At 59.0% G+C, this 17,649-nt stretch overlaps 1 protein-coding gene across 1 annotated transcript in view; it reads right to left on the bottom strand.

The window, feature by feature from the left end:
• Positions 1–17,649, bottom strand: part of SDK2 (sidekick cell adhesion molecule 2) — a 131,967-nt gene that overhangs the window by 4,119 nt on the left and 110,199 nt on the right. Inside the window, exons 39-44 of the mRNA XM_035026354.1 lie at positions 17,245–17,406; positions 14,306–14,431; positions 10,423–10,587; positions 8,983–9,123; positions 8,567–8,705; positions 5,744–5,870 (exon numbers count right to left, since the gene is read on the bottom strand). Of these exons, the coding sequence (XP_034882245.1) occupies positions 5,744–5,870; positions 8,567–8,705; positions 8,983–9,123; positions 10,423–10,587; positions 14,306–14,431; positions 17,245–17,406 (860 nt within the window). The remainder of the gene's footprint in view (positions 1–5,743; positions 5,871–8,566; positions 8,706–8,982; positions 9,124–10,422; positions 10,588–14,305; positions 14,432–17,244; positions 17,407–17,649) is intronic.

Below are 17,649 nucleotides of genomic sequence, written 5' to 3'. Positions count from 1 at the left end.
GGGGCTCTCCGCGGGGGTCTAGGCAGAGAGGCCAGCCCTGCACCCTTGCCCTTGAGCCAGTGGGCCTCTCCTGGGCATTAGAGGTGGGGGTGAGGATGTGCTGATTCTCCCTCCCTGGAAGCCCCCTTTACGCACAATTTTGTTAGGGATCTGGGCTTCTTGTACTAAAACAGCTAGAAATCTTCTCCCAGGAATGTCCTTTTAAAAATGTCAGCTCAGGGGTGCCTGGCTGGCTGAGTCAGTTGAGCGTCTGCCTTCGGCTCAGGTCATGATCCTGGGGTCCTGGGATCGAGCCCTGTGTCGGGCTCAGCGGGAAGTCTGCTTCTCTTTCTCCCTCTGCTCCCCCTTCTTGCTCTCTCTCTCAAATAAATAAATAAATCTTTAAAAAGTGTCAGCTCAGACACAAGGTTACCTGTGCCCCTGACAGGTGAAGTGACAGTCAACATGTCCCCCACCCACCCCGCTGTCAGACATGCTTGCATTTGGGGGCCTCATGGGAGGTCACCAGGATGGGAGGTGTTGGGGTCAGTGAAGACCTCTCTCTCCTTCCATCTCCCTTCTGTGCCAGGCATCTGGGCAAGGCCAGGCTGTCGGAGCCGGCCAGACCCAGATTTGAATCCCCACTGCCTGCACTTCTGAGCCCTGTGATCAGGGGCACGGTGCTGGACTTCTCTGAGCCTCAGTTTCCCCCAACTGTTAACTGGGCGTCCTGCAACTTGCATGATGGGACGGTTAGATTTTAAATGAGAACGTGGACAGTGCAGGGTCCAAGAGGTAGCTTTGCCTCCTTCCTCCCGGACTCCCTCTGCCCTGCCCGGAGTGTATTTCTAGTTTGGCACAAGCTCGGGCTTCCTCGGCCTGTATGGGTCAGCCTAAGGAGAAGCAGGAGACGGGCCTCAGTGAATCTCTTAGACTCATGGCCCAGCTCAATGGACAAGAGGCAAACACGAACACAAAACCAGACACTCGGAGGGGATGACAGAACCACTCAGCCAAACACGAACCTATAAACCCTTACCACTCCCTTCTATGCATGACCCAGTCCTGTTCACACTTGGAGGCCCAGCTGAAATGCCACTTCCTCCAGGCAGCCCCCCGGGACCTTCCCCCAAGATTCCTCACAGGGCTTTCTATCCATGTGCCATGAGAAACAGGAAGCCTTCTGCTCCCCATTTTTCTCCTAAAGTTAGATACTGTGGTGCCATAAAATTTTAATGAGAGATGAAAACACGGGGTTATTTGAAACATGTGGTCTTCCCTAATGGGTCCTAACATACCATAATGCAACATTCATTAAGAGCCGGTCTTGCTCACTACTGGGGCTGCCATGTGTAAGCCACGCTCGGTTCTGTTTAGCGGGTGCAGAAAAAATAGTTGTTGAATAAATCCGAGAAAGGAATGAACAGGTTCCAGGGAGGACAAAACCAGCCAGGTGCTGCCCAGCACCTGATCCGAGCATGACATACAGTAGGGGTATAGGGGGCTAAGGTGGGTGGGCCTGGCCTCGTCGTTGTCGGAGGCTCCCTGACTCCTGCAACAGAAGCCTGACTCAGGCTTCCCAGAGCGCTCTGAGGGCCAAGCCGTACCATTCTTGAACAATCCTTAGGGTCATTCCTGGCCGCCCATAAGGGCTCATAAATGTTCACCCTTATGACGGGGTGCTCAAGAAAGCCTAATTTGTCTGGTGTATTTTCTTACTTTTCCACATAGGCTTAATTTCATTACAGTGAGCTTCCCAGGGCTTCCCAGGGCTTCCCAGGAAATCACAAAGACTGAATACTTATTCGTAGAGACGTGCCATTGGCTGGGAATTCATTTTCCATTGAGATTTGCTTGTGCACTATGTAATTTTTCTCCCATACTTGGGCTCTTACTTTGAAAATGACCTTGGAATGCAGCCATACTTCGTTTTCAAAAGTTGCATCAAACAAGCCCTGGGCTCTTCAAACCTCAGCCTTTGTGTGTCCCCTGCCTGGAACCTCCTTCACCAGCACCCCTCTGGGGACCGCCCGCCCCCCCCCAAGTCTTCCCACAGCCCCGTTATGGCCTTGCTCACATCTTATCATGTGTGTTTGTTTATAAGCAACGTGGACTCTTGTTTATTACCATATCACAGGAAAAGGGCTGGGCAGATTTCTGCCAATTTTGGAGAGTCCGTTTTGGGTGGTCTGACTTGGAATAGAAACCAGGCAGCCCATGCAGAATTCGCTCTCAGAGGACCTAGGGGGAGGGGTACTTCCACAAAGTCAGGCCATCATTCTCCAGAGCCGCTGAAAAGCTGGGGACCCCGCCTGCGTGGCTGCTGACCCCCAGGGATATGCCGCTGCAGACGCCATCCCGGGCGGGGGGCTTGCGGGGCATCCGCCATGAGCCCCAAACGCAGGCTGCGATGGCGGATGCTCTCCACGCCAGAGGCTGGCATGTCGCTCTGCTGCCTCCCACGGGGGCCAGTGAGGAGTAATAGGATCTGCTTCTTTAGGTCTTCAACAAGGGCATCCGAGGGAGACCAGCTGCTCTGTCTCCAAGTCTGTCCCCTCCAGCCCACCAGGAGCTCCTTGAAGGCAGGGTCATGTGTCCGTCACCCCTGTGTCCCTACAGAGTCTACGCTCAAGGAACGAGTGTTGAGTGACCCCTGAGCCGTGCACCTCTGAAGGTGCCAGTGCCCCGGCAATGGCCTCCTGGGTCCCAGACCTCCTGCAGTGGCCCCATAGCCACCTGCCTGGCTTTCAGGAACCAGTCCAGAGCGAACAGACCCAAACGATCCTGCCTGCCTTGTCCCGGGGCCCTGTGACGAGCCTGGCACCGCACGGGCCCGACTCCATCCCCCGCCACGGACTCCGAGAACAGCCGCTTGGACCGGGTGCCACGGTGCTGAGCGGGGGTGGGGGGGTGGGGGGGGTGGGCTGCGAAGGACCCCTCCCCATCCCGTAGTCAGGGAGGGGAAGGGCCAGGATTCAAGCCCAGCGCCGGACCCAGCCACAACTACGCGCCGCCGCTTTTCAAACGAGTGTCCCCCTGCTCAGAGCCACCCTCCGACGGGGCCGGCTGATCACCTGAGTGACCCGCTGGGCAAAGCTCCTAGGGCACCCTTCTTGGGGACGACCTTAATGCCTACGGCACTTTGCTCTGAGCGTGCGCCTTCATCCTTTGAAGACGAGCTTGGGTTTTGTTTTTTTTGTTTTTCTTTCAAGAAAACCCACAGTCACTTGTTCTCGAGAGTGTCTCACTGGCTGGTTCTGAAGGCCTTTCCAGAAAGGTCTGCTGTGAGGGTGGCATCACGGGCTTTGGGACAGGGGAGGGCAAGGAGCCCAGCTGGGCTCTGGGTCGGAAGGGCCCGTGGGCAGGGTCTGCATGCTGCACTTCTTGGCTCTAGGGCCTGAGCCAACTCGGTAAAGCTCTTTGAGCCTCAGTTCCCCATCTGTACAAAAGAGAGGACACTAAGGGCGCTCGGAGGGTCACTGTGATTATAAAGTGGTAAGGCACGTGGGACGGTGAGTGCAGCCCCCAGGGCGTGACCATGGCCATCGGAGTTACTGTGAAGGGCCACGCCTCTCCGAAAGGTCCAAAAGGAATGGCTTGACAACCGTGAACATTTGTTTGTCTCTCCTGCTAACCTGCTTGGTCTTGACTAGCTTGACCAGCTTCTCCCATGACCGATCCTTCCGTGCTTTAACGACAGTGTACAGAATGCCACGCACCACGGGCCAAGACGGACACTGGGGAGGTGACTGACCTCAGGACTGTCACAAGACAGGACTGTCTTCATGGAACTTAGCTTAAAATAAATAAACCCACCCGAGCTCCAAATCAAACCTCAAACCATCCCCAAGCCCGCAGGTGGGGCTCTAGGCCTGGGCTGGGCTCCCCCGCGCCCCCTGAAAGGGGACGTGGGAGTTTTGCTGTGACAACTGGCTTCTGGAACCAGGAGGCCTCCCCTCCCCAGGGCATGTGTTCCCCATAGGTGCCTGGTTCCAGATTGCTATGGAAACGGCATTCAAGTGATGGGCTTGTTTTGGACAAAAGACACTAGGGGCAAAGCGGGGGATTCCAGGGACTCTGCCCGCCTTGGTGGTGACTGAAATAGGATGGTCTCAGGATGAGCATTCTTCTCTCAGTGCTTTCTCAAGGCTGGGGTCCTGGCCTGGTCTCAGGGACCAGCTCTGCGTCCTGCAGGAGGTTCCTCCTGACTTATGTGGAGATGGCCACGGGCCATCTGAGGACACCTGGGCAGGATCTCCTGCACTCAGAGGGCTCCGTCCCCGGAAGGTCAGTGCCCAGCCAATGAGTGTGCAGGAGTAAGGCCCTCTGTGGAAGGTTGAAGGGGGCCGATCGGAGCCGCATGGGGAGTCCCTTCTGCTGGCCACTGCTTCTGCTCTCCATAGACGGCAGCGTGGCTTAAGGAGCCCCTTGTCATAGCCTCACGAGCACAGGGAGTCCCTTTACTTTCTTTGAACTTTCCCTTGAGTTCCTCGAACCTAAATGCTCATTGCCCTCTTTGGGGAGAAAGAAAGAAAAATCATGTTTCAGTGAAGCATGGCCTTGGAAGTCCCAGTACGTATATGGCTGCGAAGAGTTAAGTACTTAAAACAGGAAGCCATAACCTGAGTCATGTGAGTTCCTGTGTTAGCCAGGCTAAGTTGGGGTCTCTGTCCCTGCCAGGTCTGTCTGAGCTGGGGTGTTGCTAGCTCCAGGCTTGCAGGCTCTGCCAAGCCCATCAGTAACCCTGGAGCTGAACAAAACAGTAGTGAGCCAGAGGCCCGGGCTCCACCGGGCCCACGACCGGATCCCGGCATGCTGGCACCTCCTACCCAGCTGACAGCCTCCCTGCTGGCATCCCTTGGCTCTTGTCCTCTCCCCACACTGGGCAGAAAGGTCTAGGGCGTGGGACGCAGTGGCCTTTCTTGGCCCCTTCCTGGGCAACCACCAGGCTTGGCCAAGGCCAGGAGGGCTGGGTGGGAGGCCATGACGTTACTTCATTGGAATGTGCTCAACCCCCTCTCCCCATTGCCTGGGACAGTGTCCCCGTGTGGCCCACCTAATGGCAGCCTCTCTAAAGCTCTGTGTCGCCCAGAGGCACCATCTCCTTCTTCACATAAAGGCTGACATTTATCGGATAGTTGCTGTGTGTGCTTGCTAAGCTTCTCTGTGCCTCATCTCAGCAATCCCACTGCCCCATGACAGAGCCTCTTACTGTCCCTGCCTCTTCTGCAGATGGACAAACAGGCTCAAAGAGGTTGCCTACCCCACCCAGGATGCCCTGGCCTACAGGCAGCAGAGCCGGGATTCAAACTCAGGCCGGAGCCTCCAAAGCTTAAGGCCTCGCTCGTCGGTACTACTCCCCCCATCCTTGGGGCTCCAGGACTCACAGCTCCCAGTTTCTGGAGCTCACTCTGACCCGAACTAGCTAAGCTCAGCCGTGGCAATGCAGGCCTCCTTGTCCTCACCTTCACGAGCTCCTCTGCAGGCCAGGGCATGTGGGGAGACTCCGGACACTCTAGAGGACTGAGCTGTTGGGGGCTCTTCTCTGGTCAAGGTTACAGGGCCCCCATGAGCCCTGAAGCAAACTCTGAGCAGAGCTTAGGAGGGCACGGCGGGTCCCCATATGACTCCCGGCTAGTTTCCTGGGCCTGATAAAGGCCAGGAGGCAAGGAAGCCCAGGTGATGGGCCACCACGCAGGCCTGCACTCTGGCAAGGGGCTGCTCTGGTCCCCTCTCCAGGACGCTTGGCCCTCCCGCCCCTCACCTGAGAGTCGGAGATTTCTGAGGGCTTCTCGGTCAGGCTGCTGTTCTCTGCCGGGATGAGGTCGTTATACTTGGTGACATCCTCGTCGGAGTAGTGGAGGCTGCCTGGGCTGGGCCGGGGAGGCGACCTAGAGGGAGTGGGGGTGCGGCTGAGTGGTGGCCTCCCCCACAGCGGCCGGCCTGACTGGGGAGGCCGCAGCGGGGCCTGGAAGGGCACCGACCCTCGGTGCCTCCGTTCTACAGCCCTCCTCTCTGTCTGGTCCCCACAGGCCTGGGCCTTGAGCAGCGGAGCCTTGGGCGGGGGGCCCCTCAGGGGTGGGAGAGGCTCAGCTGGACCAACCTCCTGAATCAGCTTCAGGGAAATGGGGGGCAGCAAGCCACGTCCCACTGGATTCTCCACTCGTGGTTTTAAGGCCTCAGGCACCGGGATCACTTGGCAGGGAATGTTACAAAGCCCCTTTGAGCCCCCCTGAGACCTCCTGAGTCAGAATCACAGGGGACGCCCACATACCCGCACTGTCATTCTTTTTTTTTTTTTTTTTTAAAGATTTTATTTATTTATTTGACAGAGAGAGACACAGCGAGAGAGGGAACACAAGCAGGGGGAGAGGGAGAAGCAGGCTTCCTGCCGAGCAGGGAGCCCGATGTGGGACTCGATCTCAGGACCCTGGGACCATGACCTGAGCCGAAAGCAGTTGCTCAACAACTGAGCCACCCAGGCGCCCCCGGCACTGTCATTCTTGACAAAACCCCCACGTCATTCTTGAACTCACCAAGGGAGCTTTAGAGGGTTAACGCAAAGGGTTAAGTGAAAAAGGCAAACCACTGCCTCCTCCCTCCAGATCTGCTCAGAGACCAGAAACGAATCTGGCGCGGAGTCCTGCCCTACCTTTGAAAATTAGCCTTGGAGAAAGCACATTTCCCACTGAGTTAGACACCCGCTCTGTGTTACCTGCACAAACACGCAGGACAGGGCGCCTCAGCCCTCCACCTGCCAGGGGTGCCCGCAGGCTGGAGGCAAGGGCTGTGCATTCTTGGCACCACCTGAGCTGAGGCTGCGGAGAGCGGGCTGGGCAGGCTCCTGGGGGCACCGAGCAGGTGGCTGGGGTCTTTCATGACCCTGCCTGGTTCCTGCTTCCTCGGGACCGGGCTCAAGGGGGGGCACTGCCCAGGGCCTGGCGCCCTGAGGTCTGCCCAGCCTGCTCTAGGAAGAGGCTCTGGGACCGCGGCTCTGAACGCCAGCTGGCCCCACTCGGGGCCAGCAGTGCTTTGCTACAGAAATGCTGTTCTGGGAACAATCCCACGGCCTGGGAGCATGTCACCAGCAACCTCCCCGCCACCTCCGACCTCTTGGGACTATATTCTGCACTGATTTGATTCCAAATAACAAAGCTGCATCCTTAACTACTTAAAAATAAAACCATAACAATAGTGGCAGTAGCCTCGTGTAGACAAGATGGGCAAAAACGTGACGCCAGGAGCAGGGAGGAAACGGGGTGTCAGGCTCAGGCCGTCTTGGCCACAAGCAGGGTGAGTGGGGGGCTGAGGGTGTCACCAGGGCTGGGTCAGACTCCCGGAGCCTGGGGCTGGTTTGTTGCAAACAGGGTTTCTGTGTGTACACAGCAGGGTGGGGGACACGTGGGGGGCCGCTGTGTGTGTACTCTGGGGGCGTGAGAGGCAGGCGAGGCCGGGCCATCCGTGAAGCGCCCCCTTGTTCCATGTGGCAGGGCCCCGGAGCCAGCCCGGCGGGGCTGCGGCGGACCTGCTGGGCCCACCACCTCGGCCTCAAATGGCTCTTTCTTTGGAAAGCTAGCTTTGGCGGGGGATGAGAGGGGGGCCTGCCGGCCTGCGTGCCCCTCCCTCTGTCCTCCTGACGAACACACACATCGCCTCCTCCCTCCAGGACGAGACAGAGAGAAGCTTTGTGAGCTGTGCCTGGCCACCGTGCCCCTCCGATGAACTGGGAATGTTAATAGGGCTGAGGCCAAACAGACAGGCGCTCCCGGGCTGCAAGCCCTCCCGAGCTCTCCTGAGCTCCCCAGAGCATAAAACTGCCAGGTCACATCAGGGGAGGGTCAGGTGGGCCCCAGCAGCTGCCCTTGCCCTTGGAAATGGGCAGCCCAGCCCGCCCCAGGGAGCGGGGCGGGGTGTATGTGTGTGGGGGGGAACCTAGGGTTGAAGAGAAGTCAGGAAGAAATAGGAGTCGCAGGCACCACCAGCCAGGACCTTTCCTGGTTGGCTGTTCTCAGATGTTGCCCTTTGAGGACAACGCTGGAAGCACAGACTTGTGGGGTGAGTAGGAGAAAACTGCTCTATAAGAGGTGTGCTTAAGGACCCAGGGGAGAGGGTGTCCACACTCTGAGTGCCCTTTCTTTCCAGAATGGGGAGGAGACAGGTTAAGGCATAATCCATGATGGGGGGGGGGGGGGGGGGGCCCCGTGCCCCTCAAGTGTGTCGGCCTCGCCTACCTTGGCCGGCCCCCCCACTGTTGGGGCGGGCGGCGCTCCATGCTTCAGGCCTGCCCCTCCAAGCGGCTAGCTCCCAACAATAGTAGGCTGGGTCGCAAAATTGTACAAGGTCTTTGCATTTGGCTGCCATTGGCAGAAGCCCTGTGTCCTCACCTCCTTGTGACTTCCCAGCCTGGTTGTGCTGCTTGGGCCCTGCTGACTGTCCCCAGCCCCTGAGCCCGAATGCCATCGCTGGGACACTGAGACCAAGTGGGCACTGGTTCTGTGGCCTTTGCCAGGAGTCCTCCACACCCCGGGCACTGCTGGCCCCCAAGCCTCCATCCTCTGCTCCCCCGCCCGTGCAGAGAGCTCTCTACCTGGTATACAGGCCATTCTTCCGGCAGAAGGAATTCTTGACGGAGAGCCTCCGGTTGTTGAGTTCCAGAGCAGGGAAACTGCTTTCATCCAAGCTCATCATCTCCGCGTGGCCAAGGGCACCAGACTTGGCATTGTTCCCTGGGTTGGGGCAGGGGGTGGGGGACGTGGAGACAGGATCCAGTCACTCATGCCATCCCTTCAGACCTCTGGCCTCCCCTCCCGCCCTGGCCGAGCTGCTCTCTTTCTCCTCTTACAGGTTGAGACCAAACAGGAGATGGAGGTTGTATGCCGGGACCCCGGGCTGCCCCGCCTAGCAGAGCAGGTGCCTTCCTAGGAGAGAGAGGGAACCCCCGACCCCCACCTTGCCGAAAGGGAGGCAGACCCGTCTAGCTGGTTGGGCTTGGGGCCAGCTCACCAGAGTCTGTCTTCTTGGCATATTTCTTGCTCTGGCCTCGGATGATGAGCACAAAGACCAGAAGGAGGATGAAGATGAGGCCGACGAGGGCAATGACCACCAAGAACCACCACTCCTCGTAGAAAGGGTTGGCTTTCTGGGCTGGAACAGGAGTGGGGGTGTCAGGTCCAGGCTGCTCAGCCGCCTCCTGCCTCCACACCTCCCACTCTAGCTGGGACCCTACCACAGACCCCAGGCAAGGTCTGGGCCATCTCAACGAGGTAGAGCCTAAGACAAGGTTGGCAGGGACAGTTTACTCTCAAGCGCCGGCTCTCATCCTTCAGTAAAGGGATGCCTGGAGGGCTGCTTGGAGTTCTGAGGTTGCTTCTGGACTCACCAGGAAAGAGTGCAGGGATTGATTAGTGATGTCCGCCAAAGACACAGGACGGAGAAGCCGCAGTGTGCGTGCTATTTTTCCTCCCCCCCCCCCCGCCCCTTCTTGCCACCCATGGCCGAGGGGCTACCTTGACAGGCAGGCCCCAGATTTGTATTGGAAAAGTACCCGTCGGGCCCATGGTAGGTCTGGGAGAATTTCTCCCCAGGGATAGGATTCAATCTTTCTCCGGTAGCTGAGAGCGAGGGGAGCCAGGAGGGTGGACGTGAGTGGTTCTTTAGAATGCTTCCTCCAGCCAGGCCTCTCCTTCCTTCAAAGCCCTCAGTACCATGCTTTTTGCACGTAACCACTACTAATCCAGGGGGCTACCTGACGAGGGGCTGGCTCTTCTCTCTCTCATGATGTTGTTCGATCAACTGGGACAAGGGAGAATGTGTGTAGGAGGAGGGAGGCAGTCAGGTTTCCAAGACTCACCCAGTGGGTTACAATTCTGAGCTATGTTTCTGTCTTGAGGGGAGGGGCATTGGTATTAAAAGTTGGTTAGTGATTGGATTTGGGGTCATGGGTTTTGGCATTAGAGTCCTCTGTGAGTCCTCCAAGACATGCTGGATGGGAAGGATGAGAGGAAAAAGGGGAGGGATGGCAGTCCTATCCCCTCCAGCCCCGGACACTGCTTCATAGGCCACTGACTCTGTTTTTTGGGGCGATTTCCATAGAAACATGTAGTTTATGGCCTGGGTGAATCTCTTGGGTGATGAGCTCACAGAAGTGCTCACCTTGGGCCCACTGATTTGTCCACAAGCAAGCCCCACTAAGCCCCCCGTCCAGGGTTTCTGGAATCCTTGCAAAGGAACCCCAAAGATGGACCGCCCCCAGCTTCTTCTGGAGCTCAAAGCTGACCCAGGCCCTGGCCCAGAGTTCACTGCCTGGAGAACTGAGAGGACAATACATTTTGGTCCCCACCCCAATGCATCTGCTGCCCTGCTGTCTGCCTCAGTCTTCCTTGCCTGCCACCAGCCTCTGCCACAGGGTCTTCCATGGGGTGCCCCCCCCGCCACTGGCGGTACCTGGCACAGACTGGGAGGGGCTGCTGGGGGTACCGAAGCCATAGTCATTGACGGCGATGACCCGGAAGTCATAGCTCACGCCTGGCTTCAGGATGTCCATGCTGAACGTGTAGGACGTCACCTCCTTGGGGATGTCTTTGATGAGGATGTCCCATAGCCCCTCGTCTGCAAGAGTGTCGAGAGGGAGATGCCCCATGAGGGGGGCCCCCTCCCATCCCGCCCGTTGCCCCCTGAGAGCAGAGCCTATCTGGTCTGCCCTGTCAACACTGAATCTCAGCAGAGAGTTTTCGAAAGATCCCTTTTGGAGTCTCTGACCCTTTGTTCCCTTTATTAAAATGCCTGTAAAATATTAAAAAACCCTGTAGTTTGCAGAAAGTACAGTACCAACCCCATGCCACCACCCGCAGGAGGAGACTCAGCATTTTGGCAGCCATGTAAAAGTAGGCAAGTCACCTGTTTTCGCATCCTTAAAAAGTGCTGATCAACGTGACTTCCCCAGGCTTCCTATGATTGTAGCACACGGGTATACCCTCCTTTCCTTAACTGGGCCCCTCTTTTTCTCATCCCCCTTCCTATTCAAAATATACACGGTGGTGGCATCAGATAAAAAGAAGATCCTTTTTTTAAATAGCTGCAGGAGGGGCTGGGCTCGCCTGTGAGTACGTGGACCTACGGGGCCCATCCTCAGTGGTCTCCTTGCTGAGCAGCAGAGATCTGAGGAGAAAGAGCTCAGACAAGCCTAGAGGGGTCCCCCATCTGTTCTCCACCCACGTTGTCCCCGACCACCCCCACCCTTTGAGCTCCTGACTTTCCTTTCAGGCCTGCTCCTTTGTCCGCGGCTCTCCGGCTCTCTGGGTCTTGCCTCCTTGGGACCTAATTCATTTCCACCTCATTCAGAAGGAGCAGCGAGCATGCTGCCCCACACAAGAGAAGTGCAAGCACCTGCAGGGCCCTGTGATGGGGAGGCTGGGTGGGGGCCCCGGCCGGAGGCTCCATGCGGGGCCAGCGGGGATGGCATGGCCCTTGGAAAGACGGTGAGTCCCCCTGCCTGTGCTGGGGAAAGGCTGATTTGGCAACTAAAGCGTCAGGCCACCCTTTTCACATGGCCCAGGTGACCAGAGATCTTAGAAGGACCTCGGTGGGCTGGGCTCCTAGGTCCTCCATCCTGTGGATCTAGGAAGGTCACCTTGGGGCCCCAGACGAGCTCCTGCCTCAGCCTCAGCAAGGCACTATTCCTCCTCATCCGTTCCTGAGCTCCTTCTGGGAAGAGCCGCCTGCGGGTCCACGGGCTACCCCCTAACTCCAGCTTGGCCCTTCCAGCCTCTTCCAGGGGCTGATGGATTCGGTTTCCTTCACCACGCTTGTTACCGGCCCACTCACGTCAGGAACTCTAGCAGAGGCACCATCACCCCCCTCGTCACCTCTGAACTGTGGACCAAGAGTGTGCCGGCACCTTCCGAACGTTGTCCTACCCGTCCAGATCCCTCCAACTGGAAGGCAGCCGTGGGGCCCCGTCTATGTCCTGAAGTCCTCACAAAGGCTTGGGGTCCTGAGCTTGGCCTCAGCTTCCATCTCACGTCTTTGTTTTGGGCATCTGCCTCATGCACCCTGTGACTCTCCCCTGCTAGGCTGTGCCGTCTCTCCAGGGCGAGGACTGTGCCCGATTCACCTCTGCAGCCCAGCACCCAGCGCCCAGCACCCAGCCCAGGCGTCCTCTAAGTGCTGGTGGGATGGCCGAACGAAAACCTTCTTCCCCGACCTTCTCCGAACATCACGTGCTCCGATTTCAGCACTGCATGCCCCGAGATCCGAGTTTTGGGGTGCAAATCCATTCTCCTCCCATGCCCCTGCAAGCTCTCATTCCCTTTCAATGACAGTCACAGTGACAACAACAATCATGGTGACGACACTCCCTCGTTGAGCACTGTGGTTCTAAGGGCTTTACTTTCCACACCCATGGCAGTGCCGGGGAAAAGGAAGAACCACTGTGCCCATGTTACAGATCAGAGAGAGAGAGAGAACCTGTCCTCCCAGGCTCCGGCAGCCCTAAGTGGCAGAGGTGGTGCTTCAGCCTAGAGCTGTCGGGCTCCCCCCAGCACCGAACGCCAGCTGGGTGTCCAGGATGGTGCCCTTCGAGATCCGCAGCGGATTCAGTGTTGGCTGGGCGGGCTCGTCCAGGACCCTGCTGCCTGGCAGAAGATGGGGCCTCCGGCCGGCTGTCTGACCCACCTTGCTCTGCCCTGTGCAGAAACAAACGGTGGGGCCCCGGCAACGGGGCCAGGCCCGAAGCTGCTGGAATGTCATGCTGGGGCTCTGGCCTCCAGCCCCAGGAGTGGGCTGATGCGCACGGCGGGTTCCACGGGGCCGGAAACCTAGAGTGAGCCCCTCCCCCTCCTTGCCCTGCGGGGGCCGGCATTTCCCGGTGTGTAGAAGGCGGGCAGGTTTGGCGATGCTATCCGGCAATGCCGGGGGCGGGGCTGGCATGGGACAAGAGCAGTTTCATCTTGGAGATGAGGAGGATGTACAGCCCGGGGGCACAGAGGAGGGGAGATGTCTCCAGCAGCCCCAGGGAGAGGCCCGGCTTTCCCCTTGCCCTCCACTCACTCCATCCTCACAGCCTTCGATCTCTGTCACAGCTCTCGGGCACTGCTCCCCATCCCGACCCTTTAGGGGGTCCTGCCTTGAATCCATCTGTGCGCACCAAGGCACAGCCCCAGGTCCCATGCTGGAAAATCAGCAGGCCCGGAGTCTGGAGCCAACATTCCACAGCCGGGCATCCCGGCCTGCCGACGTGGATGGAGAGCAGAGGCATGGGCCCTGGTGGGAAGAAGCACGGGGCGCTCTCCTGGCCAACTCAGCAGCCCGCACCGGAGGGCCGGGGAGGGACCATCTGGGGTGGGGGGGGAGCCAACCCCGCACACACCTTCCAGCTACACACTGGATGGGAGTTGCCAGATGAAATAGCTGTTCGCGCTGCAATTATTAGCATAAGATGAGGGCAATGGGGGCGGGGGGTGGTGGCTGCTTCCTGGAACGGCCGGCATTAACTCTTGGCTATTAAGATATTAGCGCTCATACCTGAGGTATTAAGCTTGCCTTCGGGATCCTTCGATGCTCTCATTAGAAGTATTAGCTACTGATATGCCTGACTACCTCCCATTCTGATTATTACTTGCTATTCGTGCTGTTTGCCTTTCTCCACTTCAGCCGGCTAATCACAGGACCGTGGGGTACCAAGAACAAGCCTCCAGCTCTCTGTGGGCTCTGCGCGCCTCTGGTGAACTGGGAAACCTAGCTGGCCGGGAGAAGCGGGCGTCACGGCGACCGACAAGGATGAAGCGGGGAGCGCGGGGAGCAGCCCCCTGGAGCGACTCATCAGTCGCTGGTCTCCTGATGGCTCTGGAAGCTCTTGTGATTCGATTTCAGGCTTGACCACCCCCTGATACCGTTACCGGAACTGCTGAGATCATCAGGATGGCAGAGGCGGACCTCAAGGAGGCGGCCAGCATCCCCGGGGGACAGCCGGCCTCCCGACGGGACACTGGTCAGGGGGGTTTCATGAAAGACTTGGCGGTTCATCGGGGTGGGGGGTGGGGGCAAACTTTGCTCCTCTGGTTTCTGGAATGATCTTCCATCCGAGTTGGTCCTCACCTGGTGCTAAGTGCCATTCTCCAGGGAACCCCGGGGTGTCCCCCACCTGAGGGTGCGACTCTCCATTTCCCACTCGCCCCAGGGCCCCCTCTAGCTTCACCTGGGGTGAAGCTTCACCTGGAGGTGCCTTCTCAGGAGGACACAAGGCCGCCAGGTGGAGGGACTCCAGCGGGAGAACGCGAGACCCGGAACCCGCTCCAGAGGGAGGCACTCAGCCTGGGGCAGCGCATACCTGATGGCCTGGCCTCTATTACGTAGCGGGTGATGGGCCCTTTGCCAGGGTCTCCGCTGGACCAGTGGATGGCGATAGCAGAGCTGTACCGCACGATGATGGGCACTCCAGGCGGCCCGGGGGCACCTGCAAAGCACATGGTGGGCAAGAGGAGGTACGGCCCCCCAGCCCAGCTCCCTGTGCTCTAGCAGGGGGGCTGGGCAGCCAAACAACACCCCCCGCTCCGAGCCCGGCCAGAGTCTCCAAAAACCCTGCGAGCGCCAAGGCCCGAGGAGGGGGTTTTAGGCCGGGCCTGCTGATGCAACTGTGTTCTCTGGGTCACCTACACCCCCTTGTTCCAAATTCAAGGCCAGGAGAAGTATATAGGGTAATGCCAGGAAGATCCCTGGAGCAAAGTCAGGAGACCCGAACTCACTAGATGGGTGAATTTGATCAAGTCACATAGCCCGCCAGTGCCTCAGTTTCCCCATCTGTGAGACCCTTTTGGAATGTAAGGCTTGAAGGGATGTGTCCTGGGGGGATGGTAGAGGTGGGTGTGATGATGGTGGAGTGGGCCTAGGATAAGTGGGGGGTTGGTTTTTGGGGGGCTGCAGGGCTCCCTGACATCTTGTCTCCTGGCCTAGGATGGCGATGTCCTCCCTACTTGCTGCCTGAAATACGCCCACCCTCACTGGGCCAAGGAGGAGGCTGGGAGCACGGGAGGAGGGCGGAGTGGGCTCTGCCGCTGGCTGTCCTGGCGGGTCCGTCAGAGCGGCCGCCTGTCACGTCATCCACCTGGACACCAGCCCCAGGAGCCAGAGCAGGGGAGAGCTCACTTGCGTAGCCCGAGGCGTGAGCCAGTTCTAGCTCTGGAGGGTCCCGAGCCCCGCCTCTCTGGGGGTGCCCGTCCCCTGGGCTCTGACCGTCCCCAGAGCCCTGACCCTGCGGTCCATTTCCTATATGCCTGTTCATCACTGGACCTGAAGCCTTGCACCTGCAGAGCTGGGCACTTGTGGGACGAGGGGAACAAGCTGGTGAGTGAGTCGGGGGGTGATCGCTGGGCCAAGTGAGCGCCGAGTGTCGGCTACGGACGCCTACGGCAAAGGGCCTGGAATCCAGCTCCAGACTGAAGATCCTCCAGGCCCAGGGCAGTTGGCAGGCTGGACAGCAGGCCGGGGACTCACGACCAGAGCTTGGCTGCCCACCGCCCGGCCCGTGTCCAGTCCCGACCCGTGACCTCAGAGAGCCTCATCTTCCTTCCTTCCTTCCTTCCCCAATGTACATCCTGCCTACAGCTCAGAGCAAAGGCGGCTGAGGGGTCAGGGGGTGCGGGACAGAGCCCAAGCGGGGTGTGAAGGGTGGGGGGGTGCTCTCAGGACCCCGAGTTCTCATTCAGCACAGGACAGAACTCAAGGCTGAGAGCTGTCATCGACTCCTGGACTAGAAGCTTCTAGCACTTCTAGCGACTGCCTGGTCTGGATGGAAGAGGATGCGTGATGGCACGTCCTTTCCTCGCCCACACTCCCGGGCACAGCTCCGCTCTGTTTCAGAGGGACCCCCACCACCTCCTCCGAACTTCCTGCCTGCCCCCTTCCCACGCCCTGCCTGGGACACTAGAAGCCTCAGGTTAGAACAACCAGTCCTCCAGCCTTCTCCTGTCCCCGCCGCTCTGCCTCCCTTTGTCCCTGCCAGCTCGCTTCCTGCTTTTGTTTCCCAGGGAAGTTGGCTCAGGTGAAGAGGCGGCACAGGAGGGCTGGGGGCAGGTGCAGGGCAGGGGGGGCGGCTTCCTCCGGTGGCCCTGCAGGCTCCGTTCCGCAGGAACCTAGAAACCAGCCGGCTTCTCTGCAGAACCCAGGGCGGAGAACAGAAAGTGCCCACAAAGAGAAAGTGCAGGGTGGCCAGCCCAGCCCAGCAGGGGAGAACGCATCTGCCCACAGGTGAGCGGCAAGGACAGGCCCCCTGCTCATCTCCCACAGGCCTAGCTAAGCTGCACTTCGGCCCACAGGGCAGGGAGGAGGAGGAGGAGGAAGAGGAAGAGGAGGAGGAGGAGGAGGAGGAGGAGGGATTTCAGGGAAAGTCTGAGATGGGCGGTGTCCTTTCTCAGGGAAGAAGGGAGCAGAGGTTGGTTGTGTTCAGCAGAGGACATCCTGCCTGGGTGACAAGGACTTCGGAGAACAAACCTCAACCACAGTAGGCGGCTGAACAAGTCCCCCAGCTCAAGGCTGACCTCAAGAAGTGTCACAAGCTCAAACAGAACCCTCTGCGGTCCTGGTCCCCAGCGTCCCCCTCCCCATCCCCCTCGGGCCCAGTGCGCTGCCTGATCTCTAACTGCCCTGCTCCTTTCTTCCCTCTGTCACCTCTGTCTAGGGAGGACGCAGCCTGGCAGGTCCCCCTGCCTGTGGCCTGGATGCCCGCCCCCACCCCCGGGAGCAGGGGTGCTCAGAGCACTGGGCAAAGAGCCACCCCAGCTCTGGTTCAAATGCACGTTCCCAGGGTGAATGGTCGGAGAGTCTGATTTCCTGGGGCTCAGGGCCCAGAACCCTGGGGGGCTCTGACTTATGTGGCACCTCAAGAAACCCTCTGATGACAGGTGATCCTCCAGGGCCCAGGCCCGCCTTCCCTTGCACCTGGCCGCCCAGCCCTCCCCCTTCTCCTCTGCCAGAGCTGCCTTAGGATACTCCCAATGCTGGCTTGTGTTTTGGTGTGTCTGTCTGAACGCCACCCCCCGATGAAGTCCTCCTTAATCACCTCCTTTAAATGCCTCCCTCGTCCCCCTTCCTCCCCCCCCAGGCCCCACCCCTGTACTCTCTCAGGCTGTGGCTCTGTCCCCTCTAGACCCCGTCTCCCTCATCTCTGCACCTCCAGGATCTAGCACAGCTCTGGATAACCCCTTCTGACTCAGGGGCTGAACGCGGTGTGTGGACGGCAGCGGCCCCCTTGTCCGTCCTGCGCTCCCCTACCTTCTCCTGGGCCGGTGGTGACGTTGGCCTCGATCTCTGGCCCATAGGTGAAGGTCTTGGCTCTGATGCGGAACCTGTAGGTCATCCCCTCGGCCAGGTCCTTCACCTTCAACCACAGAGGGCTGCTACCCTTCACGTCCACTGTCACGATCTTACTGACGCCTGGGAAGGAAGCACAGCATGTGGTGGCTGTGGGGGGCCTTCAAGTCAGGCCACGCAGCCGTGTTTCCCAAACATGCAGTCCTGCAGGCCGTTCTCGGGAGAAAGGGCTCCTTGGCAGGAGAAGTTTGAGAAGAGCCAGGGACGATCTGTCTGGGGAGGACGCACAGGGTCCTTCAGCATCTGGTGGGACATGACCCCCCCCCACCTGTTTCACTGAACCATTGTACCCCAAATGTATTCTGC

This window comes from Mirounga leonina, unplaced genomic scaffold (assembly GCF_011800145.1).
Source record: "Mirounga leonina isolate KUSES-001 unplaced genomic scaffold, KU_Mleo_1.0 Mir_197, whole genome shotgun sequence".
In the NCBI taxonomy this organism is placed as follows: Eukaryota; Metazoa; Chordata; class Mammalia; order Carnivora; family Phocidae; genus Mirounga; species Mirounga leonina.
The sequence above is the reverse complement of the archived record's forward strand: the minus strand, read 5'-3'. Positions and strand labels throughout refer to the sequence as shown.